Genomic DNA, 19,126 nt, shown 5'->3' with positions numbered 1-19,126 from the left:
CAGATGACCTCAACAGCCCAGGCTGGGCCAGGTTGAAGCCAGAAGCCAGGAGCTCCTTCCAGGGCTCCCATATGAGAGCAAGCTCTTGGGCCATCTTCCACTGCTTTTCCCAACTGCATTACCAGGGAGCTAGACTGGAAGTGGAGCATCCAGGACTCAAACAGGCACCCATATGGGGTGCTGATATCCCAGGCAGTGGCTTTGTCCACTTAGCCACAATGCTGGCCACCTCAATGCACTCCTTTAAGCCAGAATTCTTAAGTATTTCTGTGTCCTCCCACCTTTAACACTTCATTGATCTTTGAGATTTTTATTTTCCTGAAGAAATGTGATTATCAGCCACCAAAAGTAAAAATAATTTGAATTTAAATTACTTAGTAATTCATGCTTTGGTGATGTATTTAATTTCTCCTTCTCTAACAATTTAGGGAATATGTTAAGATACAGTAAAATATGGGAGAGGGAAATAAATCTCCAACTCATTAAAAGGTAGCAAGACTTATTTACTTTTAGATTTTAGATTTGAGGTGATTGTACTTTTTATCTAGTCTTCTTAGTGGGTTTTAAGGCTTATTCATCTGTAACCAGAAGAGGGATTTGAATGTTTTGTTTATTACAGGTAAATATGTTGAAACAAAAAGGAAACTTCATTACATACTGCCATGACAACTTTTAAATGAAAATCAGTCATTCAAATCATCCCTCACCCAATCTTTTTATATTCTGACATTAAAATTAATGTCAATTAAATACTGAATTAATATTACTAATTACTGGCATATTTATTTAGGATCACATTCATGACAAAATAGTTACATTTAAAAATTGTCATCATGGATTTTATAATGCTTCTGGGTCTTTGAAATAATGAATTCAGGCAAATTTCACAGGACTTGGAAGAAGGTTACAGTGGTAGAAGCTTATAGTTACTACTTGGCCTTGTGACAAATAGCCTATCTTTTCCCTACATCTGATGCCACATCACTGGCCAGGAGTAACATTCCTTATTTATACATTTGTCTTCTGACATACAAAATCTTCATGATGACCTATTGGATGGACAGTTATTGGCCAGAGTGAACCACAAGCATGTGAGAGGCCCTGAGGCAGGTAGGTTGCAGTATTTACTTAATTTGTGTGTATGTGTGGGATAGGACTGGGGTGGGGTTGCAGATTTTAAATCTCTGTACAAAGTTACATCAAAACTATCTGTCATACACAGTGAAATCATTCCTTGACTAGTGGCTTTCCAGGGACAAAGAGAAAAAACCATCTAAGGACTTGAGAATGATTTGCAGTGAGAGAAATGTCTTTTGTCATCTGAGAGGGAGGGAACGGAAGGGGCATTTTCAAAACATCCATCCAAAAAGTAGCACAATTCCCATATAGAATTGGAATTTCCAGGAGGAAGGGAAATTGATATTAGTGGTATCATTCCAGTGGCTCAAATTAAGGGCAATCACCACATGACTGATCTAGAGTAATGAAGGAGGTATTGGATTAAATTAAATGAACATTTGAATTATAGAATACTTTCTAATAAGTACAAAGAGGTGTTTCTGACATCCTTGTCTGGTAGAAACTGAGTCTGTACTAGCATACCAAAGTCCTACCCTGAGCCTTGTCAGGATGCACTTTGTGAAATTTTTTAAATAATCGTCAAGAATTGTTGTATATGTTATGGATTGGCTTAACAACCCTTTCTTATAGCTAGCATAGCCACCAGGAATTGGGCTTTCAAATTAGTAAAGTCCAAATGGATATTATTTTGGTGTGCATAAAATTAAGGGAATATAAAAGCAAAATGCATTATAAGAAGGCCAACATTAATCCTTAAAATCATGTGAGTCTTTTTTGAAGAAGTTCTCTTCTGCAACATCTGATGGATTGGAATAAACTTGTCAAATGTTCAGCTGCCCAGAAAATAGATTCATGACACCAAGGCCAACCCAAAACTCATTGACTGTATTTATTAGGACCATTTCATCACCTTCATTAGTTACTTCCAGGGTAATTAAAACGCCTTTAAAATTGAATTCCTAACGCAATCAGCAGCACATTGCCAGGACTGTGAGGCTGCTTCAGGATGCAATTAGAACAAGCCTAAGTCAGGGAACATTAGGAATTATCAGTAGATGTGGGTTAGCCCTTGAAAATAAACAATTACCATCATGTCACAATACTCACTTCTTTTGCAATAGTGCTACATAAGAGGGAAATGGAGGGGCAGGTTAATAGTCTCAGCTGCCATTTGTGTTTACACCTAAATTTATTTGTTGTAATCTGATGTATATTCATGTGTGCAAATCACACTGGAGAGAAAATGAATGATGTCAACGTCTGCTCACATTAAAGAAATTTTGTAAAGGGTTTTAGACTTTTCTCTGCTCTCAGCTTTTTTCTTTATAAAATCTACACACTACACATTTTCCTTCCATGTATTGTGTTTATGATCTCCTTGCTTGTGTGAGAATAAAGAAATCAATATGGTAGATATTTTTTTCTTCCTTTCAGCTCAAAATACAGGTTTGGGATTTTGGTTTTCCTTCATCAAATAATTTATTCAAATATATTTTAAAATTCAAACTTGCAGCTGGTGATATTTTTGCTCTCGGGAAGTCCATCCTCCTCCTTCTTCGGTTTCATCATGTTCCTTCATGTTCTATGACATAGCTGTGCTATCAGTCCTGGCTCGTAATTATTTGTCTCTCATTTAGCATAAGGTGTAAATTTGCTAACTGAAAAGGCAAGCTCTGACAGTTCATCTCAATGTATGTGCAAAGGCTGAGCTCGCTGCACCGGAAAATTTCCCTGGGGGATTATTCTGTAGCGTGTGGGGCCATTCGTTGCACTGTCTGATGTAGATGGGGAGGCAATGAAAGAATTTGCCAGAGAGGAGCAGCATCATACGGTGCCTTTCTAAGCAAAGAGGGAAATCAAAAGGCGGTTTCAAGTCCACTCCAGTTCCAAAAATGTTCTTGGGAGCTAGGGATTCAGAGGTATTTTCTGATTTGTGTTTTCATACAAGTCACAGAGCTAGAGCTCCAAGTAATAGAATTATGGCAAATTTCGTAATATCCTCAGGCTATGCTCTGAAACTACCACCAACCGAGAGCCCTTCTGTCTTTGTCTGAGACTCCCAAGTTCTTCAAGAGTCTATAAAAATGTTTGGAGCCAGAGGCAGGGGAAAAACATTGGTAGTGACTACAAAGTCCAAAAATACATCTCCACTAAAAAAAAAAAAAATCAAGATTAAGAGATATTTACTTGAATGTACATGATATTTTTAATATCAACCCCATTAAATATTAAATTTAGTTGTCTTATAGCTTAAAAGTTATAGGACAACTAAATATCTAATGCTTAAAAGGTATAAGACAATCAAATTTAAAAACTACACATAAAAAAATTATGGATTTGATTTTTCACCTTCCAAGATTTTGGGCATGTCAAACATAAATGAGGTGCACACAGCTCATTATTTGAAATACTAAATTATAAAACTCCTTTCCATTTTTATACAAAATGTATATTTTTTGTGATATGTGAAGGCATCTTTACATTCTTTGTATGACAGGTGAAACAGAACCTAAATAGGAAAGCCTAGAACCTATGGAATTTTTAAGACAGTTCTGCCCTTGTGCCGTCTTCTCCAGGTGTGTGACTATTCCTGAAGTTGCACATGGGCTAAGAATATAATGGGGAGGACCAGAAGGCAGAAGAGAGTGAAGACTCAGGTTGGTTCTTGCTATAAGCACATGTAGTTGAGGTGATATAACAAAGGCAGTGGTCTAAACATGAGGAAATTCATAAGGCACCTGTACGTCATGGGAAAGATCACAGTGAAGAGTCCCAATTCTATAAAAAAAAGTTCATGTTTAGTTGGGGAAGCAAAGCCATTCAGTTCATTTTGGTAGAATTCTACGTCCTCTTGTCTGAGTTGTGTTTTCTCCCAACAGATGACCAGAGCCTCACATGTCCTTGCATTCTAATCAACCTTGCTCAACTAGATGGAGGTTTCTATTTTAGACTAGAAAATTCAAGGTGGTGGGGAAAGGGGAAAACATGGAGTATCTTAATGTCATGTGGGATGATTCTGGTCTTTAATTCAGTGACCTAACTGCTTCAGGTTTTATTTGGTTCACCAATATGGGCAATGAATGCTCTCTCCAAAACATATGGAAAATGACACTTCCTTATAATGCCTGCCCCAATGACACTTCCTTATAATGCCTGCCCCAACAATACCACTGATAACACTAACTACAAATGCTAAAGTACTGTTATTTTCTCTTATGAAATAAAGCAATAGTAAATAAGGTTTCAAAATATTTGTTTTCTCTTAACAATGTACTTTGGCTATTTTCCATGTCAGGATGTAGTCATACTTTGTTCATTTTAATTATCACATGGGGTCTACTCCACAGTTAGAGCATAATTTATTTAACTGCCTCTATTCCTGGGTATTTTGGTGGGCTATTCAAATTTGACTTTTCATGAAAATGGATCATGTGCTCCAATAAGCCATTAAATATTGGCTAGAAATGTATACCTTCTGTTTTGTCATAAATTCATCCTGGGAACAGCAGAAATCAATCTTTATATTTATACATGTCAGTAAATGTAAACCCTATATGCAATCTGTTTGTTATTTATTTTTTTGTTCTTTTTTTTTTTTTTTTGCCTTTTTTTCTTATGCAGTCATCTACAACCAGGGATAAAGATGAACCAGCTCTACCGGTAGGAAGCAGTGGCCCTGTCTGTACCTGTTTGTGTGCCTGTGGAAAGGGTGGGGGCAGGGTTGGGAGGCAGAGGGGCATGTGTGCTCAACAAATCATCCTCTCCCTTGGAATAAGTAGTTTAACCCACTCTTTTTTTCCACTCCTGTGTATAATATATACTGTACATATACAGTGTATATATATATAGTATAGTTTAGATAGATAGATAGATAGATAGAGAAAGAAAGAAAGAAAGAAAGAAAGAAAGAAAGAAAGAAAGAAAGAAAGAAAGAAACTGTGTCCTACAATTAGTGACAATGAACTCTGACATGCACTGACAAATTATTTCTGGCTCTAAGTTTCAAAAGTTTGAATTCTGTCTTCTGGTTGACATGAACTGTGACTGGAGTTGAAAGAGTGAGATATTTCTAAATTATATTCCAAGGGATGTTGAGCTGTTATTTGGGCATAGCATTGGATCTAATGCTTGACATGTGTTTTCTTTGTGTATCTGCATGCATATACCTTTATTAGGAATTCCTTTTGGTCCCATCAAAAGAAATTCTGCATGATAACAATATATTCAATTTAAATATAATGTTCAAAAGAGTGCTTTAAGTTCTTCCATAGAAATTATCCTAGTCTAATGAATATGTCCACAGCCATTTTTCTAGTTTCCCAAAATAAGGACCATAGTAATAGTGGTTAGCACATTTTCCAGTTCCTACCTAATTAACACATCACATTTCAGATTGCACAGCATGGCAAGGAAAGGACCTTCAGAGTTTTCATGTTCAGTCAACAAATAGTGATTACATTTCAACTTTAGCCAAATCTCCTAACCTTGCCCCTAAAATATGTTGAAACTTAATCATCTGAACCCTCTGTTATTAAATAATAAAATGCATTTTAAATGTTTTTAAAGCTAAAAGGACTAATGATGACAATACAAATGACCCCATCCTCCCTTTTGTAATGCTCAAAGATTTATGACATTCATTGAAAACCTGTAGGCTACACCAGTTCCCATACTAGGCTGAGAATACAGACAGTCTCTTTCTTTGCAGAGCTCATGATCTTAGCACCATCGAGGCACCAGTAATTCCCCTCTGATTCTTCTTGAAATCCTGTTAAGTTGGGGATATGATTTTCAATGTATATTAGGATAGAACCCCAATTATAACAAAATCATACTAAGGAAGTCTAATTTCTCTATGTATCTCATACTGACATTTTATACATACTTCAAGTTTACTGTGGATTTCAGGTTTGATACCAAAGGTATGGACCATGGTAACTAATAAGCATTTTACAAAATTAAAAACCTGAGCAATTATTTGGAAATACTGTCCAGGTTAACCAGATTTCTTTGGTGTTAGACCCAATTCTAATGTGTACCTTGAAACCCTAAAAGTGAGTCGGTCAAAAAAAAAAATGAGTTGATCTAGGATGTAGTATTTTCTAAATGTGTTTTATTATGGAGTCTCTTACTTTTCTTGGGAAGTCCCCTTATGGGTCTGGAATGATGGAATATTTTGTAAAACCCTATAATGTATAAATTTAGAAGACTTAACAGAGAAATAATGTTTTATTTTTACCTGACCTTAAAAATTTTCTTGTAAAGATTTTGGACTGAAAGTTCAATAAGAAATAAGTTCCCTTGTATTACAATAACTTTCTCCCCACCTGAACTTTTCTGTCTATAAAGTTTGCTTGCCACTGAGATCTTCTGCTGAAATAATCAGCACAACATTAACCAAGGGGAAGAAAGGAACTTCTATTCAGGATGGGAGCATCCATCTCTTCAAACCTGTACTGACATAGACCACAGTGCTTTCTGGATTAGAACTGTGGTCCCAAGGGTAGAGACAAGGCCCCCTAGAAGTTGGGCAAGATGATCCTTTGGGTAGCAAGGAGAAAAGATTAGCACCTCTATCATTTACTTTTTATGCCTTTCTTAACTTGTTTTTCAAATGTTTTTATATGCTCATATTTTAGTGTGTCTATCTAAATAGACATGCACAAAAATAGGTACAGATATAGATATAAATGAGGATACTTCAAAAAGTTTGTAGAAATGTAACTAAAACAAAGTGTATTGTAATACAACTACATGTTGAAATCATGCGTAAGTTTTATAAGTTGCAGTTTCCATGACCTTTTATAAGACTCCATTATATGCATGGATTTAAAATTTTTATATAAAAATTATCTCTTAATTCCATTTTCTATAAACTTTTTGAAGTCCTTTCATATACAAACATTGAAAAATCTTGTCAATATAATCAATAATCCAAAAATTTTTGAGACCACCCAGTTTTTTTGATAAGCATCTTTGAATGTAGCAGACCTGAAATGTGTTCTTCTATCCTCACTATTTTTGTTGTGTGACTTGGACACCTAATTTCACTTCTCTGAGACTAAATTTTCTTGTTAATTTAAAGGATAATTACAGTATCTGTTTCATAGGGTTCATCTTGAGATAAAAAAAATGGATGTGAAGCACACAACATGTTCCCTAGCATTTACCAAGCTCTTAAACAATGGAAACAATTAAGTAATTTAGTAGGAAAGGATGTGAGAAAGGCATTCCCTCAGGGAAGGTTGACATGTACTTTGAACATCTTTGGTTCAATAGTGTGTGGTCCTATGAAAGAAGCAAGTGACCAACAGACAAAGTGAGGATCTTCTCTGTAATGCACTTGTCCTTCGTTTCTGAGAACTAACATTATCTTTGGTTTCTCTGTTCAGACGAAGCCACGTCTCCAGAGAGGTGGAAGCTCTGCCTCCCTCCACAACAGCCTCATGAGGAATAGCATCTTTCAGCTCATGATACACACCCTTGACCCACTTGCCGAAGGTAAACACTGGGCTTTGGTTTGGGAGTTTGTTTGGGGAGAAGAGAATGTCAAGATGCTTTTTGTCATAAAACATGTTTGTGTTCTTGTCACACAAGCCTGCTAACATCTTCTTGTTTAGCATCTGCTAGAGGGAGCCCTGGTCCTTGAACATGCTTTCCCTGCAATAGCTCGGTTCATAATAGGTACTGTGTGTACCAGGAATACAATGTAAGGTCCCTGTGCTGATTTTGTCTTTTGATGCCTCTGGCACAAATACAGTTGTTGTGAGGAAGGGAGAATAAAAAGGTTTCTCTCCTTTTCAGCTAACGTAATAGTTCTCTTTATCATCCTTTCTAAGTTTCAAAACAAAGTCATATGTGAAGATAAATTTTTCACCTAATAAGGGGAGAGAGAGAGAATGAATTCCATGATTTAGGAGGGTGGTGAGTAGTTTGGGGAATGATAGTCACAGCAAAACAATAATATTGTATGGAATCTTAGAGGGTGGGGGGAGAGGTGGTGCACATCCAAGCATCCAAATAGCCCACTCAAAGATAACTGCTTAGCACCAGTCCCTGGAAACCCAAAGCCCTGGTTCACCTCACTAGGTGATCAGATGAACTGTCACAGAGCATCCATTATTATGTTTTCCTGTTTTGCTCAGTCACAATGAAGTCAAATACACCATGTTTCTTTAATTGTGTAAGTGTCCTAAAAAATTAATTTTTCCTGTAGATAGACATCTACTGGCAAGTAAATGTCAGAGTTTTGCCTCTAGCAAGGGACTCAGATATAACCAAGTCTGTTCCTCCTTTATCCCTGAACCGTAAAACCAGGCCTGATGTCACAGGGAATCATAGGAAGAGTATGGCCTGGGAAATAGGTATGTGCCACTGAATGAGAAACAGGATCTGATTGTCAATCATGTAGAAAAATCAGAGTTCTTACCCAATATCAAGCATTTCTAAGAGATTTCAAGGAGCAGGCAATGAAGAGATTCAGATGACATAAGCAAAACTCAAGGGTGGCCAGGTCCTATCTTCCCTCATTGGATACACATGTCCACCCCAAATGATAGATGAGGATCATGGGCTTAACTCCTACTGCCAAGCCAAGAGCATTTCAGTTATGAAACATGTCCCTGTTATACCCCCAGAGAATTGTATAACCAATGTGATATTCTCCAAGTACCTCTGCTTTATAGATCCTGGTCTATATTTACAAAAGGTAGCCCTTAGTCAGGGCCATCCTAAGTATCAGTAGTTCATTTACCCGGAGGTTCATTTGACAAGGGAATTAGACATGGTCATCAGCCTTTTTTTTTCTTTCCCCTGGGATTCACCTCCAGAGAAAGGAGTGAAGAGATCACAGACCAACTACTTTTACTCCGTCCTTACCACTCAGCAGTTGTGTGACTTTGGGCAAGTTAAAGTCTCTGCAGTACGTGGTTTCATCATCTGTGGTAACAGTTACCTTTGAAAGTTTATACCTGTAAATTCATGTCTTACACTAACATGTCATGGCTAATATTATTCCCCTCTCATAAAATACTGTACCAGCAATGTAGATCTCAAGTTTACCTACTGCTATCCTTCTGCCACCACTTTATTCCAAGTCATCTTCATTGCTTTCCTGGATTCCCACAGTAGCTTCCTACCTGGTCTTCCACTTCTTCCATTGCCTCTATCTATATGTGTTTTCTACCCAGCAGCCCAAGGAAGCACACTAAAATTAAATCAGGTTATGTCACCCAACTTAAAGTCTTCAGTGGCTTCCAGGGCTCTTAAGAAAATTGTGAAATCCTTACTGTGGTCTACATGATCTGCCTCATGGTCCAAAATCAATTTGGCTTACCTTGTTCTATGATTCTGGCCTGTATGTCCTCAGAGACCTCTTCCCCACCTCAGAGTCCTTGCATTGGCTGCTCCATCAACCAGAACATTTGTCCTTTCATTATCCCCTTTCCATTTGTATCTATTTTACTTCTGCTCATTCTTCATCACTCTATGATATTTCCATACCATCTGGTATAAACTAGAGCCCTGAATCCTCTAAATGTATCCTTTAATTTTTCTTTATTGCTCATAACACAATTTGTATATAAGTTTATTGCCTGTCTCTGCCAGAATACAGGTTTCTTCAGAACACTGACTATATTTTATCACTTGTCCCCAAAGCTTAGCAGAATACTTGGCACATATCTTTCTTCTAAGGTCCAGAAGTATTAATCAGCTTGACCAAAGTTATAACATTAACATGACAATCACACAATTAAAAAGCCCTCCGAAGCAACAATAGTTCAATATTATAGGTGGGTTACATTTATTTATTTTCACCCACATCTTCTCCACCTCATTTCCCTAGAGGACATAAAAGAAAAGAAAGGAAGATTTTTATGTTTCAATTCCATTATGAGCAAGTGGCCAAGTATGTATATTTTTGGCAAGACAGTACTATGCAGCAATTAAAAGGACAGATTCTAGAACCAAATTTCTAGGTCCAAATCCCAGTTCTGCATTTATCAATTGTGTGACCTTGGACAAGTCACTTAACCTTTTAGTTTCTCAGTTTTCTCATCTGTAAAATCAAGATGATACATAATGATGTCTGCATCACAGCATGAATGAATACACATAAAGCATTTAACACATAGTCTAGCACATCTTAAGTACCACATGCATATTTTGAATTATTCTGTTTCATTATTTTGAAAATAATACAACATACGACTTTTATAAATTCAAAATATTCCAAAGGTTGTGGTCAAAAATGTCCTCCTCCTTCATCAACTGCAAATTTTCTCCAGTTTCCAAATTATTCCCAAATGAAACCAGTCTTACTAATTTCTTAGGACTCCTTACAGAGATTTTCTGTAGTATGTAACTGTGTTCGTATGTGTGTGTGTGTGTGTGTGTCTGTGTGGTGTGCATATGTTTGCATGGTACTGCCTATGTCTCAAACAACTAAATTTTTCTGGGTTTTGTTTGGAAGAATTTAGTTTCGGGTAGGGCAAGTTTTTGTTTGTTCTGTTTGGAGGGGAGGTTCTGTTTTGTTTCTGTGTGATAAGGGCAAGTAAATCTGGGCTGTCATGAAGTTGGGTCACCAGTGATTTTCCAAAACACCTGGCCTTGTGGAACTGTCTTGCAATTAACTGTTCCCGCTGTAGCAAGATATGCCTTCTGAATCGGGCACCAGCTTTCAAGGTGAAACCTCTCCCTGAAAGACGTAGAGGGCTCCAGTGGTATGAATCTGAGAGATGCTGAGAACCATAATCAGGTCTGGACTTGAGTGATTAGAAAATATGGAAAGCACTTCAATGCTTTAAAATTACTGCATAGCACACAGCCAAGAAAACAGATTGCTCTGGTATTTTTCCCCAAAAAACTCACAATCATTTTCCATTCCAAGAACAGCCCAAAAAATAAAATTAAATTAACCAACAGTTTTCAGAAATAGTCATTTGTCTTTTAGTTTGCATCTAATCATTTTAATTCACATATCCTCATGCCAAATTGCCACCTTTTAACAATTTAAGTGTGCAAGTTACGTCCCAAATTGATGACATGAACATCACAGTAGCTCCCCTATTGCACTAAGGAACAGTCGTTGATGTTCCTGGCATTAGCCTCTCTGAGTAGTACACTGGCATCAGTCATACATGGTTAGTGTTCATTAAGGGAAGTATTCAACTTCATCTGAAAACATCACCTAGAACAGATGGTCTATGGAAATACACTTCCCTTTGTCTAATCTTGGCCACTCAGGTGCTTTTGTCTTCCAAAATCCAATGAGAGAGACCTTGCCAAAATCCCTCATTAGTGGTTAGTTTGGTCTCTGAGTATAAGTCCCAAGATTCAGCAGTGTCTATGTTTCAGTTATTTATTGATGTTTAACAAAGCACCCCAAGGTTTAATGGCTTAAAAACATCACCGTATTATTACTGGACATGATTTTGTGGATCAGGAATTTGGGCAGGAATCAGCTGGGTGATTCTTCAGTCCCATGTGGTATCAAGGGGAGTCATCTGGTGGTATTCAGCTGGTGGATGGTGTAGGTGAAAAGATCTTAAAGGGCCTCACTCACATGTTTGGCACCTTTGAAGGCACAATTGGAAGACCAGGCTCTACTGGACCCCTCCAAGTCTCTGTGTTGTAATAGAACTCTTCCATATGGTCAGATACTTTACCTGACAGCTAAGAGTTCCAAGGGTAAACCTCCCAGGAGACCCAAGCAGAAGCTGTAAGGCTTCATATGACCTAGCCTGGAAAATCCCAGGGTGTCATTTCTACATGCCATCAAACCATCACTAAGGCCAGTCCAGACCCAAAAGGAGGATAATAGGACTCTGCCTTTCAAGGGGAGGAATACTGAAGATCTGTCTAACCACCTTTACTCTAACCCTGTTTATTTCAAGGACAAACATCCCTGATTGATTCATCTGTTCATTGTTCAGTCATGCTTTGGGCAGAACCCACTGTTGGAATGGACAAAGCCACAGTCAGCCTACCTACCTGAATGTTTAGTTCAAACAAAGCTGAGCAGGGCCTTGCCAATGACACAAAATTCTGAACAGCATATTGTTCATGAAAAAGAAGGAATCTACCCAAGACCTGTATGAATGGTTAGAATAAATATTTAATTTTATAAAATTATTATTTTATAAAATTAGTGCCTTATATTCATTTTAACATTTTCTCTAAACAAGCCATTATAATTACCCATATATACATCTTTAGGACCTAAAACAAGGATGTTGGAGTGAGAAGTAACTTCTATTTGTCACAATAATACACCCAACTAACATTTTCAGGGTGCCAACACTTAGGCCAGGCACTATGCTGAAGGTTTTACATAAACCATTACGTTTCATCTTTACATGAGCCAAGCCCCATCATTCAAAGAACATTGCCATATAAAGAGCCTATGTCTTGCCTCACTGAGGCAACACAGGAAGTTAGCAGAAGAGCCAGAACTGAACCTCCTGTCCACTTGTTTGTAGTTCTCATGCTATTTGGGCTATTCTGCATCTCTCTGTAACCTCATGTCCAACCTGGCATTCCCTGTTCTCTTACTATAGAAATCAGCTAAATCCCAACAGTTCAGAGCTATGCCTGGTCACATTCAATCCATAAGGTGTGGATTTCCCATACATACGCCTTTGCAGTAAGACCTACCTCACCCTCAGCTCCTCCATCACAGCCCTGATACATTGAATTGTAGCCACCCTTGTCAGTCCGCAGGTCATTCAGCTTTGCTTAAGTTTTTTTGCCCTCTCTTACTGTTGACCTATCTGTTCAGGATGACTTATGGACTATCCTCCCCAGGAAATGGAACCCCATTGCCATTTCTATAAAACTGAGACAGCCAAATGACTGGGTGATGGTAATGGAAAGAGTGACATAAGAACAAGACAGGCAGAGTAGCATTGCAATTTGACCATATTGTATACCTAATCAGCATGTGGTTCAACAGTCAGGCTGCCTGGGTTCAAACACTGCCCCAGCCTCTTGCTCTAAAACTTCGAGTCCAGTCCTCTTTGGGCCTTGGATTTTCTACTGGAAAAATGAGATAATGACATTATCACCAGCATAAATGTGTAATTAGTATTATTAAACCACAGAATCATGGTTTCTTCATCTGTAAAATGGGATAATGGGAATTTTACTATCAGAAATTTATAGTGAGGATTCAATGCAATAATATCAAAAACCATATAATGAGAGCTATGGAACTTTGGCAATTTTACTTATTTACTTACTTACTTATTTATGACACAGAAAGATGCAGAGAGATTTCCCATCTTCAGGTACATTCCCCAAATGCTGACAATATCAGGGTTGGGCCAGACCAAAGTTGGGAACCCAATCCATACCCGCTCACAATAGTGACAAGGACCCAAACCGTTGAGCCATAACCTGCTGCCTCCAACTGAGCATATTAGCTGGCAGCTGCAATCAGGAACAGAGCTAGAACTTGAACCCAGGCACTCCAGTATGGGATGCAGGCATCCCCAATGGTAGCCTAACTGCTAGGCCAAATGTCAGCCCCAATAATTATATTTCAGTCATTATTATGTTTCATTATTATGTTCAGTGTCATGTCATAGAATCCAACTTCTTTGCTTAATAGTTTTTTTTTTTTATTTTTTTGAATTTTTTTTGACAGGCAGAGTTAGACAGTGAGAGAGAGAGAGACAGAGAGAAAGGTCTTCCATCTGTTGGTTCACCCCCCAAATGGCCGCTACGGCCGGTGTGCTGTGCCGATCTGAAGCCAGGAGCCAGGTGCTTCCTTCTGGTCTCCCATGCGGGTGCAGGGCCCAAGCACTTGGGCCATCCTCCACTGCCTTCCAGGGCCACAGCAGACAGCTGGACTGGAAGAGGAGCAACCAGGACAGAACCGGTGCCCCAACCAGGACTAGAACCCGGGGTGCTGGCACAGCAGGCGGAGGATTAGCCTAGTGAGCTGCAGCGCCGGTCTGCTTAAGTTTTTTAAGAATTATATTCTTATATAGCAAGAAGCCCAACAGTAAGCAGCCCAAGTTTCTGATATTAAGGTCTCACATTCATTCTGCTTTTTCATTTTTCCATCAAAAGCGTTTGTGTCTCATCTTCACCCTTGCAGCTACTCCCCTTCTGCAACCACCTCCCCACACATACAACTGTATTCTACAAAGAAGTGAGATGGAGGACACAACAAAGCTGTCTTTTTGAATCAGAAACAAACAATAATGTTTCACTTACATAACATGGGCCAGAATGGGGCTGTGTAGACTAATTTCCAAAGGAACCAGAACCAGGCTCAATGACCCCTCCTCCAGTAAGGTCAGGGCATTCTTGGTTAGTAAGAAGAAGTAAAAGGAAAGCAGCAAACAGTGTCTATAACATTATTTTTATTATTATTATTATTGCCTCAGCTGCTGTCATTGCTGTTATTATTAGGAAGACTTGAAGTGACTTATTTGGCAGGAAGAAATTTTTTTAAATTCTCTGCTTTCTCTTTTATGGAGCAAGAGAGAGAAAGTGCAGTGCTAGGGATAAAGATGCTCAAGACTTACATCAAGGAGAAAAGAACAGCAAAAGAAATTTAAAAAAAAAATGACATCTTCCATCTCTCCCATCCTTCAGTCTCTGCTGGTCTTGTTCTTCATTCACTGTAATTTAAGGAAGTGAAAATGGTACAATGTTTGGTCTTAAACTGTCCTACAAATTCCTGCAACCCAGGCTTCCATCTCCAGAAAGGAGCAGGCATGTCAAGTAGGCAGGTAAATGCCTCTCTCCCAATATCTTCAGAGAAAGGAGTAATAGTCTTTCTGATGATCAGTCCCAGTGACCACAAGGCAAATAACAAAAATTCAGAGACTGAAAATTACCACTTTGACCAAAGAAGTAGTAAATTATTTAAAACAAATAGTCTACTGTGTCATAGTATTTTTACTGAACACAATGTATCATTATTGTTGACAATCAAGCTTCTACTTAGTGAACACTTGTCTATGATCTCATATGAATGTCATCTCTACTTCATAGAGGAATACTGAGGCCAGAGAAGTTTGGTGGCCTGCCCAGGTGGATGTCATACCTACACCAATGCTGAATTGTTCCAAAGCCATTCTCCTACTGCTGAGTAGTGGGGAACCAAACACATAACATCCCATACATGATTCAGGAGGCAGGAATTGTCTCCTGTCCTTGAGAAAGAACTGTAGCAGGGAGTCATCAATGAGGAATTCTAACTCAGACTTAGATAACAGTGTGCACTGCCTCTGGGACCAGATCCCACAACTTCCACTCCCAGCTCCATCCTTCACTAGGTGTGTAACTTTGGATGGTTTGTTTACTCTCTCTGTGTCTCAGCCTCCTCATGTATAGGATGAGAATAATAAAATACCTCCATCATATAGCTGTTTTAAGAACATATGAGCTACTATATCAGAAATACTTTAGACAAGGCCTGGCAGAGAATAAGTTACATTAAGAGGTAACTGTTGTTATCAAGAAAGGATGGAAAATGACCTCAAGATAGAACCTGGTTTCCTCCAGATGTTATTTACACAAGATAAAAGCCATCTTATGAGAACACTTACTAGGTACCAAGTACTGTGCTGTGCAGACTTTATCTCGCTCAAGTCTCTGGGCAAGCTGGTGCGAGAGGATCTGTTGTCCCCATTTTACAGATAAAGAAACAATAGCCCCAAAGTGAATTTCTACCTTGCCGCAGGTCACAGTTCTAACATGATGTAGTTAGGCTTCCAACCTAGGTTGTCCTAGCCAGTCCTGCAGCTTGACCCTCTCATAGGTGGTTCCCCACCAACACCATACTTCTCAGATGAGACAGACGTGGGACAAATATTCTCCCAGAACCATACCATGTAACTCCACGGCAGGCCCCAGTGAAGGTCGGGTCAAATGTGTTCACCTTCTTCCTCCTTTCCTGCTATCTTCTCAAGTCTCCAGTTTAGTAGAAAGACATGGAAGGTTTTCCTTCTCTCTCCCTTTGAAGTGTTTTCTATTGGATCCAACTTTTATACAATGACCCTGAGTGCTCCCCTAAAAAAGGCATGCCCCAAAACTTGTTATCTAAGAACCTCAAATACCTTAAAATTTAAGTGAAATTATGTCCCACCTCTTCTTGAAACCATCTTGCTAACATTAAAGGCCCTAACCCTTACAGTGGCCCTGAAGCCCCTGTGCTTTGCCTGTCTGCCCCAAATTGTTCCCCTCGTGGGCTATTCCCTCCTCCTCTCCTTCCTTTCTCTTTCTGTTCTTGAGCCATTCCCTTTGTTCTACCTCTCCGGCTGCCTAGCAGCTCCCTCTCACAAACTGCAAGCACACACCTGTCTCACAGCCTCTGCACATGTTCCCTCTTCCTACAGATATCCAAATGGCTCTAGAGCTTCCTTCAAGTCACCTGCCAATGTCAACAGATCAGAAGGGCTTTCCTCAGTCAACCCTGGAATAATATCAAAATCAAAGACAATAAATCAGCATTCTCAATTGTCCCTTCCCTGCTCTCTTTCCCCATAACATTTACCACCCTGAATGCATCTGTCACTTTCTGCTTGTCTTGACCCCGTGTCTCCAACAGGGAAGGACCTGAGGCAGGCTCTGCTCTATGCTCCACGCTTACCGTAAGTGTTCCCTGACACATACTCATATTTGCTGAGTGAATTGAATGGGTACTCGCTTTTCTAATTTTTCTGCCAGAGAACGGTGTGTTTCTAGTCATGTGGATATTCTTAATCTGTGTCCTGACAAAGAACTCCTTGGTTGTGACCAAAAAATCCTAATTAATTAATGGTTATCTTGCAATGGTAAATGGCAGTCACGTCTGGTTTGGCCACCATTGTATCCCCAGCCTCTTGCACAGCACTGACATTAAGTAGGTGCTTGATCTATATTTGTTGGATGATTAAATAAATCTCCCTTGAGTAAGGGAGTCTGGTGCAATGGGAAATATTTGCTCTCTGCCTCTCTCCTTCTTAATGAATTCTCCTGTCCCTTTGTTCCTCTTTACCTTCCAAATACTTTCTTCTTTCATTTCCTTTCCTTTCTGTTCCTTCTATATATTGTTGGTTTTCATTTATTGTATTTCTTAGGCTTAATTTCATATGTCAAAAAATTATTATCACTATAGGATCCTAAGAAGTTTACTGCTTCAACTGATTCTTCATTATACAAATTCAAACACTTATAAAATAGCATCTACCACATAATTTGATGTTAAAATGAGTTGGAGACGAAAGCAGAAGCAGCAAGCAGCTCTCTTCATTTAGCTTCTATAAGCTATTGGATACTCTTCTTTGTGAAGATTCAAATTTTGACTTACATATTTTTCATTATTTTTATTTTATCATTTTGTAATTTTATTACAACTATCAATATTTATCAAATAAGTGCTCTAGATACCTTAAGAAACACAGAAATAGGGATATTACTTTGCCTGCTAGGCCTGTTATTGAACTAACAAATTATTTACCTACAGGGCTGAGGCAGGTTAGGACAACAGCAGATCCCCATGCCTGATATGCAATTCTCTTGAGCTGGTTTTCATGAAAAAACCTGCAGAATCCTGGAATGAGATGTCTGAAAATGACACCATCCTCATAATATAATACCTGTCTTATTTGCGGTTAGAAGACAGGCACATTTTCCCCGTCATAAGCTCACTTCACATCATCAGAGCTGGTCTCTGTGGTGGTTATTTTCCAGCCAACACATTTATGTTATCTTTGCTCAGATTGGTTGGGGTGTCTCCTGAGAGCCCTCCCCTGTCTTTCTGCAAGACAGTTCGCTCCCTTGTTTCTCTCTCTGATAGTGAATGTGACAACTTGATGCCATCTCTACCCATGCCTTGTCAGCCTTTGCTCAGGCAATGGAAAGCAAGTGTCTGGCTCTGGTGACCTGAATCCCAGAACATCTTGATTGTAAAAGCCTCACAAATGAGTAACAAATATCTCTTGTTTTCAGCATCTTCCCTATACACAAAATCATAGGCTTTAAAACTATTTTTCTCCAGCAGAGCCCTTTATTCAAAGGAATTCTCCCAAACAGAAGGGTAAATAAATTTTCAAACCATTAGAACTGTTAAAAGTTCACTCATGTCAGGCCCTTTATCAGTGAGCCTAATTCAAGTTCCTTCTTATAGATCAGCAATAACGAGTCTAAAAGAAATAAAGATTCCCCCCTTTAAATGCAACAAAACTACAAAGTACCAAGGCCTAACCCAAAAGAAATTTTTAAAAGCTTTATGAAAATAAAACTAGTCATAATAATTTCTAAAGAACATTTTAAAACCAAAATAATTGTCAATGTATTATAAAAAGATCCATTCTCTCAAATTAAATTTTAAATGCAATTCAATTCTAATTGAAATCCAAAAGAGATATCTCATGGTACTTCAAACTTGACTTGCAAATTTATATATACTAAACAAGAAGGACAAAACACTTGTGAAAAACAGCAGTCAAAAAAGCAGCAGCAGCTGTTAGACACTCTGGATAAAGTACTAGCAGAAGTGAAGAAAGACTGAACCAGAGACATGTCAGAGTCCCCTGAGGCAGTCCTCGAGGGGATCCCTGGAATAGGATGTGGAATTGCTCTTGGTGAAGAACTCTAGGGGACAGAAGAGGGACTTCCTGGAGCATTAGAAATCACCTGTTTGAAGAAACAAGGCCCTTCTTGCTAAAGTGGAAAGAGCACATATGTGCAACATCACATCATAAACACCCTGGTGTGGGCATGGCACAAGTACTGTGGCTGGCATGGAGTGTGCGCTCAGTGCTGTTGAGGTCAGCTTGCCAGATCTTGAGGAAATGCATATCCTTGTGTGAACCCAATAGAAGAGCTAACAGGAAAGGGACCTAAAGAAATTGAGCTTTGAGAGCAGGTCCTCAAAGCAGATGAGGAGTGTGAACAAGCAGAGGAACTGACTGACTCAAGGGGACCCAGAACTATATATTGTTGGCCCTGCCCAAATGGGGACTCCTTGGAGATGAGCAGGCATATAGTTGCTTGCCTGCTGAACTCACATTCTAGCAGTGGCTTTGTTGGGTGCTGGGGATGTGTA

The 19,126-nt window shown here is 38.9% G+C and overlaps 1 protein-coding gene across 4 annotated transcripts in view; it reads left to right on the top strand.

Moving 5' to 3' along the window:
* SLC24A2 (solute carrier family 24 member 2) overlaps positions 1–19,126 on the top strand; it is a 268,137-nt gene that overhangs the window by 148,315 nt on the left and 100,696 nt on the right. For 2 of the 4 annotated variants that reach the window (XM_051845186.2, XM_002708076.5), the window contains exons 2-3: positions 4,702–4,740; positions 7,473–7,581. In XM_051845186.2, coding sequence (XP_051701146.1) covers positions 4,702–4,740; positions 7,473–7,581 — 148 coding nt within the window. The remainder of the gene's footprint in view (positions 1–4,701; positions 4,741–7,472; positions 7,582–19,126) is intronic. The other 2 variants (XM_051845195.2, XM_051845181.2) reach the window with 1 other exon arrangement.

This window comes from Oryctolagus cuniculus, chromosome 1 (assembly GCF_964237555.1).
Source record: "Oryctolagus cuniculus chromosome 1, mOryCun1.1, whole genome shotgun sequence".
Taxonomy (NCBI): Eukaryota; Metazoa; Chordata; class Mammalia; order Lagomorpha; family Leporidae; genus Oryctolagus; species Oryctolagus cuniculus.
Note: the sequence above shows the minus strand (reverse complement) of the source record. Positions and strands in the feature narration are given on the sequence as shown.